Consider the following 19,974-nt stretch of genomic DNA (forward strand, 5'->3'; position numbering starts at 1 on the left):
CTTGGAATAGTGGCGATCAATACAACTGCTCGTTCAGGACATGCATCTGGAAAGCTGGAAAGATGGAGTGATCATCTGAGGCAAGGTGAAGAAAATTATTATTATTATTATTATCATTAAAAAGCAGTAGAGACCTGAGGAATTTTGGAAGCTGATTCTAAAACAGTGCATCTCAACTGGGTTTGATTTTGCCTCTCCTCACCCCCAACCCCACACTCCAGATACAGTTCATGATATCTGGAGATATTTTTGGTTGTCACAACTAAAGGATGGGACTGACATGTAGTAGGCAATGACAGCATGCTGTGAAACATCCTACAATACTAACATTGCCCCCACAACCAGAATTATTAGTCCAAAATGTCTAGTGCCAAGGTTGACAAATTCTGTTCCAAAGGATCCACTGGAGAGAGGAAGAGATTAAAAAAATAAGAGAAATGTGATAACTGATAGGACAAAATAGGGAAAAAAAGAGAAAAGGAGTAGATAACAAAAATGTTACCCTCTGAATAGCTTTATCAAGAATTATTACCCTCATTTTATTTATTATTTTATAGACACAGAGGTTGAAGTTCAGAGAGCTTAAATGACTTACGCTTCCAGGATCTAGCAGAAGTTTGAGCTCCACATTTGATGGTCTTTTAACTACGCTACCTAACATTTTAAGTTCAAGATTGACTGAGGGTGATTGTTGGAGATGTGATAGCAGAAATACCAATCAGGAAGCAATTATTTTGCTTACAAATTAATCACATACCCATTGATTTCATGTTTCCGTAAACAATACACTTAGTGTCTTCCTTTTTATTCAAGGAAAGAAAGATGTCTGATACCAGGAAGGAAGGAACTGAGAAGAATGCATTTGGCAAATGAACATCAAATATACACACAATATGGTCACTTAACACACAATAAAACAAGTTGTATGAGATTCTCAGTAACATGTGATCACATATAATTCACACAATATATTTTTTTTTTTTTGGTAATTTCAGAGGTTAATACATAACATATAATTCTTTAAGGACTTTGTAAAGCATGAACTAACATAACAGACACTAGCATTAGACTGCCACCTTTCTACAAATTGGTACTCAAAGGAAATAAACGTATGATCCTGAAAAATAGAGCCTTCTGTCAGTAGAGACAATGTGAAAATTCAAGGATCATTACAACATTCTTTACACCACTGCGACTGCAAAGGCAAAAACAATTAAAAATGACGATGAAATTTGAAAAAAAAGAAAAAAGAAACTTGAAATATGAACTATCACGAGAAAAAGAAGTAATGTTGTTTCTTTCAATACAAATAACTAAATGTGCAAGCACAGCAGAAACAGGAAAAGGAGACGAAGCATCTAGGGACGTGAGTGCTGACCTATGCAGCTGTGGGCCTGGCCAGCTCTGGAAGTGCTACCATGTGAGCAAGCCAACAGGAGCGTCGACAGCCCTCAGCAATCAGGCATCTTCTCCAAGAAGGAAACAGCTGGCCGCTAGAGCCAGCCATTTACTCTATTGACATCTGCTGCTATAGTTCTACCCTGGGGTTTCTTTTATTTATTCCTGTTATTCAAACAGTTCGATAGAGACAATGTGTCAACAACCTAAGTGTCTTCTCCTGATAATTCTAGGCACTTGGGTACACCAATGCTTTATTCAAAATTCACTAGCAATGTTAATTCAATACTTAAAACGAATCTTACTAGTATGTGCAGAAATTCAGTCAAACAATAGCCCTTCTTCTCTTTCCCTGTAGCCAGCAGAAGTCTTCCTCGTTGCAGTGTCATTTATCAGTTAAGAGTAACATCTTTTAAAGCCGTAGCATACCACACTCTAGCATTGAAATATTGGCAAGTAATTTAACCTCTCTCGGTCTCAGTTTCTTCATCTGTAAAATGGGAATATTCACAGTGGCTATTGTGATAACTGAATGGGATATTCCATAAAGTGCTTGGCTCAGTACCTGGTATATAGCAAGCTTCCAAAAACCTTAGTTAATACTAGTCCCTCTCTGCTATGACTTCTCCTAAATATCATTAACAGTATAATTTTGTCTCATTCTTACATAAGAGCCTTCCTAATGAAGTGTGCCTCCATCTATGATCTGACCCCAAAATGTTAATTTCCATAAACAGTCTGCTCAATGATAATGGTTTAGTCACTGGGAATTCTATGCAACCCTCTCCTCAAAAGAATGTTGTTTTTTTTCTCTATATATTTGAGTACTGTCTGCCCATTAAATTCCAAGTACTTGAAAAAGTGTTTTTTTTATAATGCTCCATCCAAACAGGGTTTCTGTCAGACCTATAATCTTACAAAAGGATTGCCTGCATTAGCAATACTATTCATACAATATATTTACTTGTGTATATCACTATGTTTTAAAAAATATTATATTTAATGCTTTTGAGTATCTTCTGTTTTCAAAGCATTTGTGATAGCACTATGTAAACAAAACAGTAAGAAATAATCTCTACCTTGATTGTCCTTACAACTAGTAGAGTAAGGAAACTAAACTAACGTCCATACTACCACGTATATAAATGGCCCTACTTTTTTAAGAATTTTCTTTGGATCTCTCCAACTGGATGTAAATTTCCCTTCCTTTTAAAAATCACAACAATGTAATCATTCTTTTCTTTGACTTTTGAACTGAGTCTTAAAAGAGTGCATGAGATTTAGAGGATAGGGTATACCTAGCAATAGAGATAGATAGATAGATAGATAGATAGATAGATAGATAGATAGATAGATAGATAGATAGATAGACAGATAGATATAGATATAGATAAATTATATCATGAAAAGAGAGTATAATGTAATAGACAAAAAAGACTTTGTAGGGAAAATTCTAGATTCAAGTCCTAGATTTCGGTACTAGTTAACTGTCTGATTTTATGACTGTTTCCACTCTATCAAAGCCTCATTTATTTCTCTGGATAATAATGCCTACTTTGAAATGCTACAATAATGAAATGGGAGATTTCCTATAAAGTATATGGTAGGTGCTCAAAAAAACTGTTTTCTATAATAATGTGAAAAAGAAAAAACTTGTGTTTGCACAGGTAATCCAAGAGGGAAGGGATGAGGGAGCCCAACATTGGAAAGAAGTTAGAAATGAGAATAAAGGTAAAAGAGAGGTGGGGGACCAAGTTTAAAGGAGGCAAGGGGCTGGAAAGTAAAGACCAGGAATGAAGTTTTCAGTGGTAGGTCTGGCCAAGGAACTTTCATGAACAGGGATGGTCAGTGCTTAATTGTATGTTATTTGCTGAGTCTTGACAAAATAGTACCCTCTTTCTTAACCTTAATCTCCAGATTAAGTAATATTTCCAAAGCAAAGTGACTCTTCCTCATCTGGGTGAACAGACAGAAAGAATGGGAAAAAACAAGCCATATGAGGAGAGACATTAGAAAACTCAAGGAAAGTAAGATCTCAGAGCAATAGATAGCTCGAGAAAACATGAGACCTTGAGATATCATGGTGGAGTTTCCAAACATACGTGACATAGAATCTGGAACTGAAGTTATTTCTTTGTTAAATGACAGTGAGGCTAAACAATCTAAAGAACTTGGGACACCCAGGAAGGATGCATCTGGAACATAATAGTTAGATGTGGCTATGACAGAAAAAGAGGAGGTGACCATTGGGAGACTGGAATACCTGAATGAAAAAAGAAAGATTGTAAGACATGAGAAGTAACAAAGATTTTTGATGAAGCAGGATGGTGAACGTGTTGAACAGATGTGGTGGAGAGCCACAGGAGAAGACGAGACCACTTTGGAATTATTGCAATAATTGACAGACAATTTAACAAGGGCCAGAGCAGGACTGTGTGCATAAGAGGATAAATCCAAGCTATAATATAGAAGCGAAAATCTCCAATTACTAGAAATCATGGGATGTGAGATAGTAATGTATATCACTAGATATTAGACTAGGAATTCAAAATGATGGCATTTACACTAATCAAAAACAAGGCTAGGAGGAGTATTGAATTGAGGACACATTTCTGACATATGTTCATCTGACACATATAGGTTTGTTCTCTCTAACCAGGTCGTGAGGCTGTTTGGTGCAAGGACTAGCAGAGATCTCCACATAAACGTTTCTTAATGACCGTCATCTATTGTGGGCACTATTCATAGTCTCTTTTTCCTTAGAAACAGAACCCATAATTTTTAGCTGGGCACATGGTTTCCTAGAATAAAAGCTACATTTTCCTGTCTCCACTGCAGCTAGATAAACCCTCAGAACTACAAAGAGGTCAATGGGATGTGGAAAAAATCCTTAATGAAACAGGATGTGTCTTTTTAATGGAGTGAAATTCAATTATCTGTTCAAGACTAAGCAATAGATGCCACAAACTGGTGAGAGTGGGCAACACAGAGACAGCCTGGTTCCCTGACAACTTCATGCAGCCTCCCTGCCAGCCATGAACCGATTACTTCCATTTATCGTTTATACGAAAAAGAAATACAATCCTATTTTGCTTATGCTATTGTTAGGTTGACTTTTCTACTATTTGTAGCCAAGTCTAATTATCTCTAATATTATACAACGACCTTAATCAATTTGCTCTTTTCTTCAGTTCTATTCTTTCAAAAGTTTATACATATCTTTGAATATACTCTTTCAACATTTGGAAATATATTGAAATGCTGACCAGGCATTCTCTACATCTACTTGGAAAAGTCTTTAATCTGATGCGTGGCATGGTAAAAAATCCCTATAAATAAAACACTGCTTACCACAGAGTCTTATTGGAATATCAGATGTGTGATTGATAGGCTTGCTAACCAGAGATCAACCCAAATTCTAATGAAAATAGTACTTAGAGTGGTCAAGTCTTAGGCCAAGGCCATTTATCAAAGTGAAAGTTTGACTAAACCTGCAGAGATAATAGCATGGTCAGCAGAGAAAAAGTGTCTATCTATTCTTTCCATCTAATCCAGACAAGTCCTTGTGGGTACACAGAACATTAGAACAGAATTGTATGGTGTTCACATTTAATTATTTACATAAAGTTAAAAAGTTTAGTCTTCTGTTGATAATTTATACTTCCTTACTTCTACCCAATTGCTTACAGTGGACTGAGAAGTATAAACCTATATAATTAACTATTTTTCTAACTAATTTTTCTTGCATAGACAATGCTTTCTTAAAACACCAAAGGGGTGACATAATTTTAGAGCTAGATGTACTTTAAAAACCATTCATCCCAAACCCTATGTTTATTAGACTAAATGATCCAAAGAGACTAAAGAACTTAACTAAATCTTTCTCAGAACAATTGTTAGTTCATTCATTCATTCATTCATTCATTCATTCATTCATTCATTCGTGTATTAATTCATTCAATTACTATTTCATTCATATGCATAATGAATTGGGGAGAGGAAGCTGGAACACAGAATAAGGCCCTACCATCTATATATTTTCAATTTAGTGGGGTGAGAAATAAATTAATCAGGTAATTAAAATACAAGTAAAGGTGCTATAAGTATTACTACAGATAGAATTATAGGAGACGAAAGGAGGGAAAGGGGTAGGAAGCAAAGGCTTTATGAAGAAAGTTGCATTTGGGTCTGTACCTTAGAAAATTTGAACAGGTGAAGACAGATGGAATGGACATTTCAGACAAAAAAGGGTGGCTTTCTTTTCAACTTGTAGAGTTGATTATTACATGAAGGTTTTTTTTTGTTTTTGTTTTTTTCTCTTAAGGTATTTTTAAATCACATTTGGGTAAAATCAAACCATTCCCTAAAGAGCCAGAGGTGAGAATGGTGACTTCTGAAAGCTTGACATCATAGTTAAAGCTGCACCAAAAAAGTGATGTTTATCAAGGTATCAATGAATCCCCAGGAAGTTCATCCTTAAGGACCATGCTACTCTGTAGCATCTGGAGAAAATGATTGTAGCATGACTTAAAAACCCAGAGTATGAGCTACTGCTCACAGAATTCATGAATTAAATGACTGAAAATGATGTCAGTAATAAGTAAAACAGTAGGGTTTCAATTTACAAGTGAAAATCCAGACAAATGTACAGTATCAAGGAAAATAATATTTCACTGTCCTTCATACATGGCAATGAATTAAGCAGTCTAGGATACACATATTCAAACAGAAAGTATTTAAAATGCAAAAGACATTTAGAGAAAAGTGATGCTATCTCTATGTACTTTTACAAACAAATCTCCTTTTACAATATAATATGTATGAAATATAGGTCCCCTATTTCCCATATTTGTGATTGGTTATGGTTATCAGTAACAGCACAATATATAGAACTAACTAGTCACTTCATCAATAAGTAGTGCTAGGTGATAACAACATACACGTAATCAGAGAATTAAGCTCACAACTTTTTTACAACTATAAACTGTAAGTACAGATTTACACAGGCTAAATATTCAGCTTCCCAGCCATACAAACTACTCACTTTTTTTACACCGGTGTTCCTCTACTAGACACCATTTCACAACATGCTTTATATTCCACCTAAAAGGAAATCTGCAGCTACATAGCACGTAACCTTCAGCCACTGACCTTGCTGTCTTCTGTCTCCTTAGCTTTCCCTTGGAGGGGGTTCTTCTCTCCAAATTCACAGGTTGATTTTAATGTCAGCTGACAAGAAAGCATTGAGCTCTCTGTTTCAGTCAGTTCCAAAGGTCTTGAAGAATAATGCTGTGACCCAGTAGTGCCAAGATTTGGTATCGGAAGAGCAGTGTGAACAGGCTTGGACCCAACAGCTGGCTGCCTCCGTTTTGAGGCAACCCCAAGTACAGGCATGGCTTCTATAAAAGTATCTTCTTGCTGCCAAAGAAAATGCTTCTAACCTCAGTCTGGTAGACTCCAACTTTAGTATTTCCAGAACAAATACTTTAAACAAAACTAGCAGTCATCATGCTTTAAAAAAAAAACAAAAAAACTAAAAACTAATAATATAACTTTCAGGAAGAGGCAACAAAACTTCCCTTCGTCTTTAGTTAAGTATCTTTCTTTCTTACTGGCTTGAATTCTCATTCTGTCATTCTCTCTCTCTCTCTCTCTCTCTCTCTCTCTCTCTCTCTCTCTCTCTCTCTCCAGTGAGTCAGTATCTATGCAATATTAAATACTCCTTTGGGGAGTAAACTTTTCTTGAAGGTAACTGCTACAAAGCTCCTTCTCTAGGATTAAAGAGCTCCTAGTTTTACTTTTTCTGCTCATACAGCAGTGTGAGTCTAAGCACTGAGAGTAAAAAAGAGGAGAAAAACAAAAGGAAAAGTCCTTCAGTCCAACTGTCAAAGCACCCAAGAGACTGCAATAGTGGAAGGACAAGCGTTCTTCCTGACTTCAGAAATAACCAGCCTACATTCTCTTTTTAAAGAAAATTGTATTTCCCCCAGCTTAAAAAAAAAAAAAAATGGACACGATTAATGGCCAAAACAAACAGCTGTTGGAAGAACTTTTAGCCCGGAAACAATCTCAGCAATGAAGCTGTTTGTCTGATTTCCAGCTATTTTTCACTACTGACAGCCATGAACCACGGTGCTCATTCTGTTTCATCCCATGAAATCAGGTTAAACTCGTGCAACAGTGCAACTAGCTAAAGCTGCTAAATCATTCAGCACACCATGCCTGCCTAGTTTATTAAAATATAGTAAATACAGAGAGTAGGGCACTAGCTAGCTATAGAGTAATCATTGTTTAGAAATTTAATAATTCTAACAAAAATATTCATAGCTAACACATATGTGGAATGTACTACATAACAGTTACTGGGCAAGCACTATTTGCACTGTCATATTTAACCAATGGAAAAACTCAAGAATTTATTTTCTCCACTTTATAGAAAGGATATAACTCAGATTCATTTGAGTAATTTGACCAAAATCATGCAGTTAGAAAGTGGGAGAGCCTATACTATTTAAAGAGTAACTTTAAGAAACATCTTAGAAACAATTTAAAGTAACATTATTAGTTAAGCTTATTAAATCCAACTTAAAATCCTAAACTTCTAAAGAGTGGCCAAATGTGTACTCCATGACTAGGAACAATGCTACTTCTAACAATGAAATTATTTTATTATGATCAGATCATGTTCCATTTCTGATTAAAAGCATGTTCACGATCTATAACAAAAGCAAGAGCTGAATGTTTAAGAAAACATCTGACACATATGCATTCTTGTCTTAAAAGTAGGGTCACTAAGATAATGGATACACAGAGAAATTCCTCCATCACTTAGTAAATACCATATTTCCATAAATATGTAGAGTTTGAGATTTCATCAGCAATGTTATATCTAATAATAAGAATTTGATTTCCTATCCCTCACATTTCTGTGTGAGAATTCTATAAGAAAGACAGATTTATTCTGTTTTTTAAATTTATTTAGAAAATCTTATATTTATCAAATATTTTAAGAATTAGTGTTATATTTACCAAATATGTTAAGAATTAGTAATATTGCAAGTGAAATTCCTAGAAAAATGAGTGGACATGAATGGTGGCAATTATGAGAATCATAAGCCATTATTGTAGAAAATATCTCTCCGTAGTAAAGAAATTATTTTCTTTGTCTACTATTTCTAGGTCTAAAATTAGTATGTACTTTTAAGTAAGAAGGAGCAATTTACAGGTTAAAGCAATAACTAAAGTTAAATTTATACGTTCTTTTGATAAAAGTATAGAAGAAATTCAAATATAAGTTAGAAATCTTGACGACTTTTAAAAAAGGAATCCAAGTGGGCTTTACCCAATGAGATAATAAGAAACAAATACAACACTAATAGTGATAAAAAAAAGTGAAATGATCACTCTGAGAAAGTAACCTAGTCTAAATTTACAAATCATTTAACACACTATCCCTTTCAGGACTATAAGATATTTGAAAACCTAGTGATGTTCAAGTTCCTAACACGGGGTTTAAATCATATGAGAAGATATATGCACCCTGTAATCCTCACATTGCAAACAAAATGACATACCTAAAATAATAGGACTTGTGGGAAAACTAGTTCTGGGAGATCATTCAAAATATATGCAACTTAGTGAGCATATCACTAGCAAAAATAATATTGGTACCTCAGAAAATAATTTGGACCACCCAAGCAAGCAGGTCAGTTCAGGTTAAAAATAATAAATAAATTGAATAGAAGTGCTGGCAATTCCTTTATTAGAATTGGTGGGAAAATCCAGGTGGAAGGCAAACTCTGAGCCAGTAGGCTTGCCAGTACATTGCACAGGGGCAGTGCAATCTGCAGATATTTGTCAACCACACTGGACAAGAAGGATGCCCCTCTGACGAGGAAGTCCAAGATACTGGCACTCGTATTTTCAACTTTTCTTAAAACTGAGTCAAAGCGGCACCTGTTCACTATACATTATCAAAGCGGAGGGCTTCTTTTCCCACCCAAGGTAATAATTTTGCTATGACTACTCTGCCTTCCTTGGCCTAGGATAAATCACCTATTAAAGATATACAACTTTCACATTTTACCAACATAATTCCATTTACCAATTGCAAGTGAGCTAACTCGTATGTGCTGGAGCAGAACACACTGTAATTACTGATATAATCAAATTGAAAAAAAAATGTGTTCACATTCAATAAGATGTCTTTTCACTTTGAAATGCCCATTGCTTATTAGATGGTATCATTTCACTACGACTGAAATATAGGGTTGAAAATAGTCATCACTGTTGACTAATTCTATGAAATAACATCCACCAAGAGCAACAACAACAACAAAAAACTTAACTTAGAGAATTTACTGTAAGTCAGCAACTGTCACCCCATTTCATCCTAAGAACATCATCTTTGGATAGGAGACAAAGGCCCTGGAAAGTTAAGTAATTAGCTTAACGTGACAGAATACAGGGTTTCTGAGACTGAGTTCAAGAAAGCACTACCTAGAAGGCTTGATAAAAATACAGATTACTGGATTCATCCCAAACCTACCAAAGAAGAATCTCTAGGGACAGAGGGAAGTCTGAGAACCGAATTTAAAGAAATTGATTCTCCTGTATATTAAAAGTTAAGATCTGCATTTTAGTGGATTTGTAGTTTGACAGTTCAGGGAATGCACTCTATAGATGGACCACCTGTAATCAAATGGCTGCTTCCTCACTTACTAGACATATGACATTGGCATTTGCTTGAGCCTCAGTTTCATCATCTGTAAAACGAGGAAAAAAGTAATTGTACGTCTGTCACAAGGTAGCGGTGAGAAAGGAAATATATGTAGAACAGAGAGTCTGCCACCTACCGTATTCCCCCCAAAATAAGACTTAACCATAAAATAAGGCCTAGCATGATTTTTCAGGATGCTCGTAATATAAGCCCTACCCCAAAAATAAGCCCCAGTTAAGATTATCAGCCAGACGGATGCATTTAGTATGTCCATTGCAACACATGACGTATTGAATTATAAAATAATAATATTAATATATAATTAAATATAAATAAACAATATGATTGACATTAATACTTAAAATAAATGATAATATAAATTACAATTAAGTATTTATAAATACCCAAGCGGGTGCCTTTGGACGAGATGTAAATGCCTATGTAAACAGATGCACTCAAGACTTATTGCCGAATGACCAATCAGAGTACAGACACAAGGCACGAATAACGTGCGCACTTGATAAGGAACGGACGTGGTTGTGTCTAATGTGAATCTTCATAGTTCAATATGTCGCGTGTTGTAACGGACCTACTTAATGCACTTGTGTGAAATAAAGAAATATTTTCTGAATTTTGGTGCCTCCAATTTTTCGTCCCTTTTGGGTGGACCATCATTCTTAATTGTCATCATTTTTGTTGCCACACCTGTCCCATAAGTTTTCAATTAACACTTGATTTAATGGTATATTTAAAAGGAATAAATTTGACCCCCAGACAAGATGAGTGCAAAAAGAAAAAGCTATTCCATTGAGTACAAGAAAGAAATTGTGGAGGACTCCTGGGGCAAGAATCTTATGGCTTTCTGCAAAGAGAAGAAACTGGATCTCCAAATGGTCCAAAAATGGCAAGCAGAGTATGATAACCTCAGTCAACAAGTGAACGAGGGAAATGCTAAGAAGCACATGTGTGGATCAGATTGACAACCATTATTTCCTGGGCTGGAAGACATCATCGGTGAATGGATTGCTGACAGGAGAGCAAAGGCTTTGGTTGTGCCAGGGCTAATATTCAAGCATTTGCCTTTGCAATGGCACCACAGTTAGAAAAATATCCCCAGAAGAATTCAAAGCATCACAACACTGGCTGGATGGCTTCCTTCAGCGATATGAATGGTCTCTAAGAAGACCGACACCACTGTTCAAGCTGGAAGATACTGAAGTTATTAAATGTGCGCTTGCATTCAAGTCCTTTATTGATGGCATCGACTTTTCTAAATACCAGCTTTCCAAAGGATTGCTATGGATGAAACTTCAGTGTTTATGGGCCAAGGATCTCAAATGACAATTGATCACAGGGGTACCCTGTCAATCTACATTTCATTCACTGGTTAGAAAAGTGCACAAGTTACCTGTATTTTGACAATTCATCTGAATGGAAAGAAAAACCCCACCTCTAATCATCACTAAGGGCAAGAAAGATAAGGTTGAACGTGTTTCAGGCATTTATGTTCTTGAAACCGAAAAGGCCTGGTGCACACAAGCAGTTATAAGGAGGTGTGTCAATTTAATGCTGTCACTTGTTTTGCAAGGTGGCCAAAGAGGTCTGCTAGTCTGGGATTCTGCCAGCACTCATTGTGCTAAAGACATGAAGAAATTTCTTGCAGAGAGAAGAGATCAAATAATAATTCCCTCAGGGATGACTGCCTATCTCCAGACTCTTGATATTGCAATAAACAAGCCATTCAAGCCATTTCCATTTGCACAGGAAAATCAATGACTACATTGAAAATAGAATGGAGAGAAATCAGCATGGAAACATTGTGAATCCTAGCCTGCAAGAGGTCATGAGCTGGGTGAAGAATTCATGGGATAAAAATCACTGACAGCTGTGTTGCCAATGCACTACAAGCAGGCTACGTGGACAAGAAGTGCTCATTTAAGGAGAGATCGATTGCTAGACGTGAGAGATTGGGGCCAATGGTTCTATAGGAAATGAAATCGCAAGAAATTCAAGCCTAAATTTGTGGTTTGGAGAGTTTTGACGATGTTCCAGAAGATGACATGACTGTATTTGAATAAATGTAGATTTTTGTACATGAATAAATGAATAAATGTAGATTGTTGTACATGAATAAATGTAGAGTGTCATAAATGAAAAAATAAGACATCTCCTGAAATAAGCCATAATGCGCCTTTTGGAGCAAAAATTAATATAAATCCTGGTCTTATTTTGGGGGAAATATGGTAGTTAAGTGCTCAATAAGTGTTAGCTATTAATGTTCTAAGATATATAATAGCCTTGAGAATCATTGAGAAAAGGTCAAGAAGCATAGTCGAAGAGTTTGGCCAGGATCATAAGGGTTAACAGAATTGAACTCGGGGGGGAAAAAGCCTGAAAATAAAAATTAGGTAAATTACTTGTCATTTTTTTCCCCATCCAATCTAACAGTAAAAGAAGCAATGACTCCTGAAATGTACTGCCTTCTAAAGCTAGAGTTTCAGGCAATATGAGAATTTCATCCTGGCTCCATTTTAATATCAGTGATTTTAAAAATAAACAACAAAACCTCATGAAAAGACAATTTGTTAACTATTATTTTTTTTTATGAGAAACAGAGAATAACCAACTGTCAACATCAAAAACATGCTTTCGAAAACACAAAATACAATTAATTTTCATTCAACTCTGCTGTTTGCTAAAATACACAGGAAAGTCACATTCCTATCTTTACTAGCTTGATTGAAGTAAAATTTACAGTAATCAAATTGAATAATTCTAAGAAAATAATTTGATGTGACCAGCACCATAAACAAGATGTGGAATATTTCCTAAAACCTTTTCTTAGGCCCCTTTGCAGTCAACATCCCACTCCCAAAACAGGCAACCAATGAAGTGCTTTCGGACCCCCGTTTTGTCGTTTCTGGTATACACTGAAATGAAATCAAGCAGCATTTTTGCATCTGACTTGCCTCATGTATCATAATGCTTTTGAGATTTATCCATGGTATGTGTACCAGTACCGTGTTTCCCCCAAAATAAGACCTAACCGGAAAATAAGCCCTAGCATGATTTTTCAGGATGACAGCCCCTGAACATAAGCCCTACTTTGTCTTTTGGAGCAAAAAATTAATATACGACCCGGTCTTATTTTCGGGAAAACATGGCAGTTACTTCTTTTGGATGGCTGAGATGTATTCTACTGTATGTTTATGGCAGAATTCCTTTACACTCATCAGTTGAAGGTACATGGATTGTTTCCAGTTTGGGAATATTTTGAATAATGCTCTATAAATATTTTCATGTGTTTTGTGTTGATATTATTTATTTTCTCATGGATAAATAACTAGAACAGTTTTGCTGGCTCATTTAATAAGTATATATCCAATTGTCTAAGAAACTGAAAAACTGTTTTCCATAACATACCATTTGAACTACTATTAGGAGTGTATGAAAGTTCTAGTACTTCCATATATACTCATCAATACTTCATATGGTCAGTCTTGAATCTAAGGCACTCTAGTGAGGTGCAGTGTATATCACTGCAGTTTTTATTTGAGTTTTTCTAATAACTTATTGATGCTGAGCATCTTTTTTAAGTATTAGGTTGGTGCAAGAGTAATTGTTGCTTAAAAGGTTAAAAATAATTGCAAAAACTGATTACTTTTGCACAAACCTAACATTTGCTGTCTATGCCATCCATACATCACCTTTGGTGAAATGTCTGTTCAAAACTTTTTCCTAACTTTTTGTCTTCCTATTAATTGAGTTTTAATAGCTCTTTACATGCTTTGGATGCAGGTCCTTTCTTAGATACTATGTTTTGCAAACACTTTCTCCTAGTTGCAGCTTACCTTTTGTTAAGAGATAATTCTCCATATATTTCTCACATTTTCCCAGCCTTGTAAGCAAAGGCCCTAACTAACTACCCTGTCACATTGAACTATTTTTTCAAGAGTTTTGAGTAGTAAACAGTTTTGGAAGACAGATGAAAAAAGCGTTGGAAGATAGAAATGGTGTTTCCCGTAGGAGAAAAGAAGTACGTTTTGTTGTCGTTGTTGTCGTTTTTGTTTTTAAATGCCCATTGTAATGAAAATAATGTCTCCCTTCAGGGGAAAAAAGAAAAAAAAAAGGTAAAGCAGGTTTGCTTACAAATTATAAAAGATTTACATTCCCTAGGCTCAAAATTCCTCTCCTGTAACCCAAGCCACCGCATGTGAGCTATCACCTGGTCCTTGTCATATTGTCCAGTGGACACTGGGGCTTGAGAAACTTGCACAAGAAAATGATATTACGGCTAATACTTTGAATAATAATCTGTGCCTGGTCGCTAACAGAGGAGTTCAAAGTCTCAGCCAGAACCCATGAATTTATGCCAAGTTAATTTGTTAGCTTGCAAATGGTACAATCGCAGGCCCCCTCACAGTTCTTAACACCCTTGTTACCATAGCACTGTCTTTTCACAATATCGTCAGGTTTTGCTTTATGTATTTCACAGTTTTAACATTGGTTTCATACATACTTAGGATTATTATTTCATCTTTATGTACTGACTCCTTTGACATACATAATTTAAAAAACCTTACTTTAACTTTTTTAAAAAAATTTCTTATTCTAAAGTGTACTTTGAGTGATACTTTGACAGATTAAATGACTGGTATAATTTTTCTACCTTTCGCTTTAATCTGTGTCTTTATAGTTAAAGTGTATTTCCTGAAGGTGATATATATTTCATCACATTCTCTTATTCTCTCTACAATCTGCATCTTTTAATTGGAGTGCTCACAGTACTTCAAATTAATATAATTATCAATATGACTGGTTTAAAACTACCATTTTACCATTAGTTTTCCATTTGTTCTTTTTATAGCAATTGTTTTTACTTTTCAATTACAGCTGACATACAATATTATATTAGGTTCAGGTGAACAACACAGTGATTAGACATTTATATAACTTACAAAGTAATCACCGATCAATCGAGTACCCATCTGACACCATAGTTATTACAATATTATTGACTATATTCTTTAGGCTATATTTTACATCCCCATGACTATTTTGTAACTACCAATTTGTACTTCTTAATTTCTTCTCTTTTATCACACATCCACCGAACCCCTTTCCCCTCTGGCAACTATCAAAATGTTCTCTGTATCTATGAATTTGACTCTGTTTTGTTTGTTTGTTTATTATGTTCCAGCTTAAGGCTGGAAATAAGGCAAGTATTTCCAGCCTTATGTGAGTTCTAGGAATTGTTTATCATATTCCTTTCTGATGCTTTTTTCCTTGGCCTTTGCTGTTTTCCTTTCTTTACATGTACAGAAAAGTCCTCTGACGAACACTGAGGGAAAAACTTCTATAAGTTTCCAGTGTCCATTCTCATCCATATTCTCTCTCTGTGTCTCTCTGTCTCTCTGCACGTCTTGCTTTCTGGTACTCTCCCTGAGAAGTTTTAGAACCCTAAGCTGTCCTGAACTTTTATTTCAATGTCTCTACCACTTAGCACAACTGTTGGACTCTAGCTGGGTTCTCCATCCCGAATCTGTGATCTGGACACTGCCTCCAGGAAGTAAGTGGGCAGAATAATAGAACACCCCTTTTATTGCCCTTCCCTCAGGGATCATGGCCCTGTGCTGCTTTTTGTCCAATGGACAAATAATGTTGTTTTATATACTTTTGTCCAGTTTCTAATTGTTTCAGATAGGAGAGTAAATCATACCCCTGTTAATCTCTAATGGTTAGAAGCAATAAGAGTCATATTCTTAATTTTTTTTTTCTCCAATCAATCCTGAAAACATACTGGGTATTATCAGTTTTTCACATGAAACCTCAAGAACCTGCATTGATTTGTTAGCTAAGAACTTCCCATAAACCTTAGAGAAGAAATGATTCGTACTGACAGCTAGTAAAATGTTTTATTGATTGGTTAGATTGTCCTCCAGATATAAGGAAGATATTTAAATTTTAAAAAATAACATAAGATAATAGTGAGCATGGAGTTAAAACTATTCTCCAGACTTGGCTTCAAACACTTAAAACACTGAGGTCTGTTTTGGAATTTCTCTTGCCAGAGTCCCAACTGGCATCATTGTTTTTTCAGATATCTGGGAAAAATTTGATGCATCAAGAAGTATTAGCCATACAGTATATTTGAGGGGGCAATAAGCCAAGATATGCCTTTATTGTGGTATCGAGAAGGGAAAAGAAGGTAAACCAGCTGGCTAAAACATACAGTCAGGTGATGAGTACAAAGGAGTCAATCATAAAACAGTTAATGGACTTTTGGAAATGTACACAATGACCAATAAAACAAGAAACAACTCAGGCGAGGTGGAAGCTGGTTATATATGCTCTATGGCATATATTTGCCATCTTAAGGTTTCCTTACTGTATGCTACTGATGCAGTTAATTGGGCAAATGAAATTCATCAAATTCAGTAGGCCTTGTAACCATAAAGTATAATGAAAAGCAAATGTAGGGAGCTTTGAAATGACATTGCATGTTGATACTCTCCCTTTCAGCCTATCAGCCCTCAGAGTCAAAAACATACACATCTGGTGAAAGGACAGCTATTTTATTAAAATAAAATCATTTCAATAGTCTTGCTAGATAAGTTTCAGATTTCCAACAAGACAGTGGACCTTACAAGTCTAAATAAATACTCAGAAAGAACATTAATAATTCCAAAAATATTAGGTTGGTGCAAAAGTAAATGCGGGTTTTGCAATTATTTTTACCTTTTTTAAACCGCAATTAGTTTTGCACCAACTTAATAGTTATACTTCAAAGAGCTATTCCTGTTGGCATACATTGTACACAAATACACTGTGTTTTAAAGGTAAAGAAGGGCACCTTAAACTAAGTCATGACAATTTATTCCTGGGAAATGCAGCCAAATAATTTTAGGCATAAAATTATATTTAGGCATAATAGTTATTAAAACGCCACTTTATAAAAGTATCTTTTTTTGTACTTCTTACGGTTCCTTTGCCACTTTTATCATTCCCAGCTGTTTTTGAATGTTATCTATAAATAAGAATTGGCTGACATACCCAAACATAACTGTTTAAAAGATATCAATAAAACTGTTGATCACAAAGGTTGCACCTTGTAATTACGAGGAATTTGTAGGAATCTCACTTGGAATATTACACATTCTCACATGTCAAGCATCCTATGGCATGAAATATAACCATTGCTCTTACTCTTTCAGAGTAAAAGTGTTAACTATCCCGTGCTTTATTTCAGATATATTTAGGGTGCATCAAGTTTCTCTCAGGAATTAAGAAGCAATCATTTCTAAAGTTATTTGATTTCATTTATTTATTTTTATATTTTAACACCAGGTAACAATATAATTACCTGTGATTTCAACCCCAAAAGTGAATTAAATTACTTGCTGCCTATGATCAGGAGATATTAATACTTCCCTTAGTTCTAAGAAAGGTTCTAAATGTCAGATATAACTAACATTCATAGCCATTCTAGGAGACCACCCAGAAAACCACCCAAATCAGAACTTCTCAAAGGTGGTCTTTATCAGATTGTGCAGCATTTTACTAGGAACCACACATGTATGTGTACATGTGTGTGTGCACGTGCACACACGTGAGAGATGGGAATATTGGGAGATTCAGCAAGACTACCTATTAGTCAACCTACCTGAACACATGAAAATAGGAAAGGGGAATTAGGAAGGCTGAGAATGAAAGCGTGACGTCTAATGGTACATCTCCTATTCTGAGTATCTTACGAGTATTCAGCTGCTTGGTCAGCAATATAAAATTACACATACATTATGAACATTTATTTATTTCACTGAACAAAAGTAAGGATCCAGGGCCATCACCTGCAGTTGCAGTACCTTTCACATCTGGAGAAGTGTAGTGTACAGTCTTCCCAGCTGTATGCAATGGCCTTATTCTCAACAGCCCAGAAATAAAATGAAACCAATAACTGGAAAACCATGTTTCTCGCTCAGAGGCATATCGTCCATTAGATTCCGACATGTATAGAAAACATGTCATGAAAGATGCAAGCTTCAAATACACTCTTTTAAATTGTCTGAGTGAACACTTCAAAGATTGCTTTTTTCTGTCTGCTTTTCACCAGAATAACTTTATTTATATATTAATATTTCCTTTTACTGATATTATGTCCATAGTGACCTGGCCACCCATTTTCTTACTAAAAATGCTGATATACGGGTATACATTCCCTTCATGTCTATATTATATGAGGCCCAAAGCCTTCTTTTCTTGAAATTTCACAATGAAAGAACGATTTGTGGCAGCAATAGACACTGTTGCCTAACTCTTTCTCTTATATTTCTTGGTTATTGGTTTTATGAACCACACATATGTTGTCCCACAATATCTTCCACTTTCCCGTTTTTAATACTTAGACCATGAAAATAGATTAACAGAAAAGCATAATGTTGAAAAAGTACATAGATTTCTGTAAAGACTTTTAATTCAGGATTTTTTCCCATCATTATGAACCTAAGATACATATGAGGAGTTTCTAATCTTTAGGCTAAGGTTAAGATGTTTTGTTTTCTTCATTTTCCCCCACCCCGTATCCATATTCTCTTGCTAAATACTTTTACAAAAACATTCCATTTATCCTCCCATAATGCTTCTGTAAAATATTTATAAACTATAGGAGGTGGGCAATGATGAGAAGAGAAAAAAAAATGGATAACTCAATTTATTGTCTAAAACTAGTATCTATTTTCCTTTACTCAATAGCTATATAATTAATGAATTGATGTCACAAATTTAAAAGAAATGAGAATAAAGAAAACATCTGCTGATAACCTGCCATTAAGTAACTCATGGTAAACAAGATTTTCATCCAATAAAAGAGGAAGTTTGATTCTTAGTAACCTTAGCTTAAAATCCTCATTATTAGTCGGCTCTTGTGCTTTCAGGATGAGTTGCATATTTATACCATAGTTATGTTACTACTTAGTTCAGACATAAAGAACAAAGAGGGTGGGGTGAGGGGGAACCACCAAAAATCTGTGTAAGGTTCTCACTGGTATAAAAAGTTCCCAGAAACATCTATCGCTGCCATGAGTCACCTCTTTGTCAAGTTCTGTAACAGCAACAAGAAGCTTTGAAATCAGTCAATCCCACCATCACTGACAGGTATCTCCTTAGTCACTGGAAATGCCTGCAATGGATTTTAAGAATATGAAGGAAATTTGCACAGCCAAAATAAAACAGAATAAAGTACCCTTTGATTTGCTGAAACTGGGATGGGCTGAAATCTATCAACAACTGGTATTAATATAATACATATTACATGTGAACTTAGAATACAGAATCAGGGATATGAGCAATTTGTTAATTTTTAAAATAACCGGAATTTTTAGTAATTCAACTTGGCTTATTATTAATACGTGTATTTTCATATTTTTCATCATAAGCAAAATAAAATCTCTCACATATTTCTAGAATTGATAGAACAAAAGTTTCTTCCTTCAAATACAGATAGCCTGGACGACCAAATGTGAAAGATGAAAAGGAATGTGTTATTTGTCTTCTCTCCTCTAAACACTTTTCTGCCAGAGATCATCAGATACTAACATGGATTCTTACAAATGCACTGATTCACTCCAGATTTTCCTAACAGAACTGTTAACTTTCACAGGAGGCCACTGAAAACAAAGGGTGTTAGCAGCACTCACATACTCTTAGTCCTGGAGACAACACTGCCAACTTCCCACACTTTCCAACTTTCCACACTTTCTGACAAAAAACAGACAAACAAAATAAAACAAAACACTATGAACAAACATACATGGAAAGTTTCATAATTCTAATTGGATGGGATAGATTCTTCTCACATA

At 35.3% G+C, this 19,974-nt stretch overlaps 1 protein-coding gene across 7 annotated transcripts in view; it reads right to left on the bottom strand.

Annotated features, from left to right (window-relative positions):
• NAV3 (neuron navigator 3) overlaps nt 1-19,974 on the bottom strand; it is a 773,547-nt gene that overhangs the window by 319,675 nt on the left and 433,898 nt on the right. For 3 of the 7 annotated variants that reach the window (XM_074325379.1, XM_019753173.2, XM_019753171.2), the window contains exon 1: nt 6,550-6,859. The exons of 1 other annotated variant lie outside the window; for it this stretch is intronic. In XM_074325379.1, coding sequence (XP_074181480.1) covers nt 6,550-6,792 — 243 coding nt within the window. In that variant the 5' untranslated portion in view covers nt 6,793-6,859. Of the gene's footprint in view, nt 1-6,549; nt 6,860-19,974 lie in introns of those variants that run through there. 3 more of the 7 variants (XM_019753177.2, XM_074325381.1, XM_019753172.2) reach the window with 2 other exon arrangements.

Source organism: Rhinolophus sinicus, linkage group LG02 (genome assembly GCF_036562045.2).
Source record: "Rhinolophus sinicus isolate RSC01 linkage group LG02, ASM3656204v1, whole genome shotgun sequence".
NCBI classification, from domain to species: domain Eukaryota; kingdom Metazoa; phylum Chordata; class Mammalia; order Chiroptera; family Rhinolophidae; genus Rhinolophus; species Rhinolophus sinicus.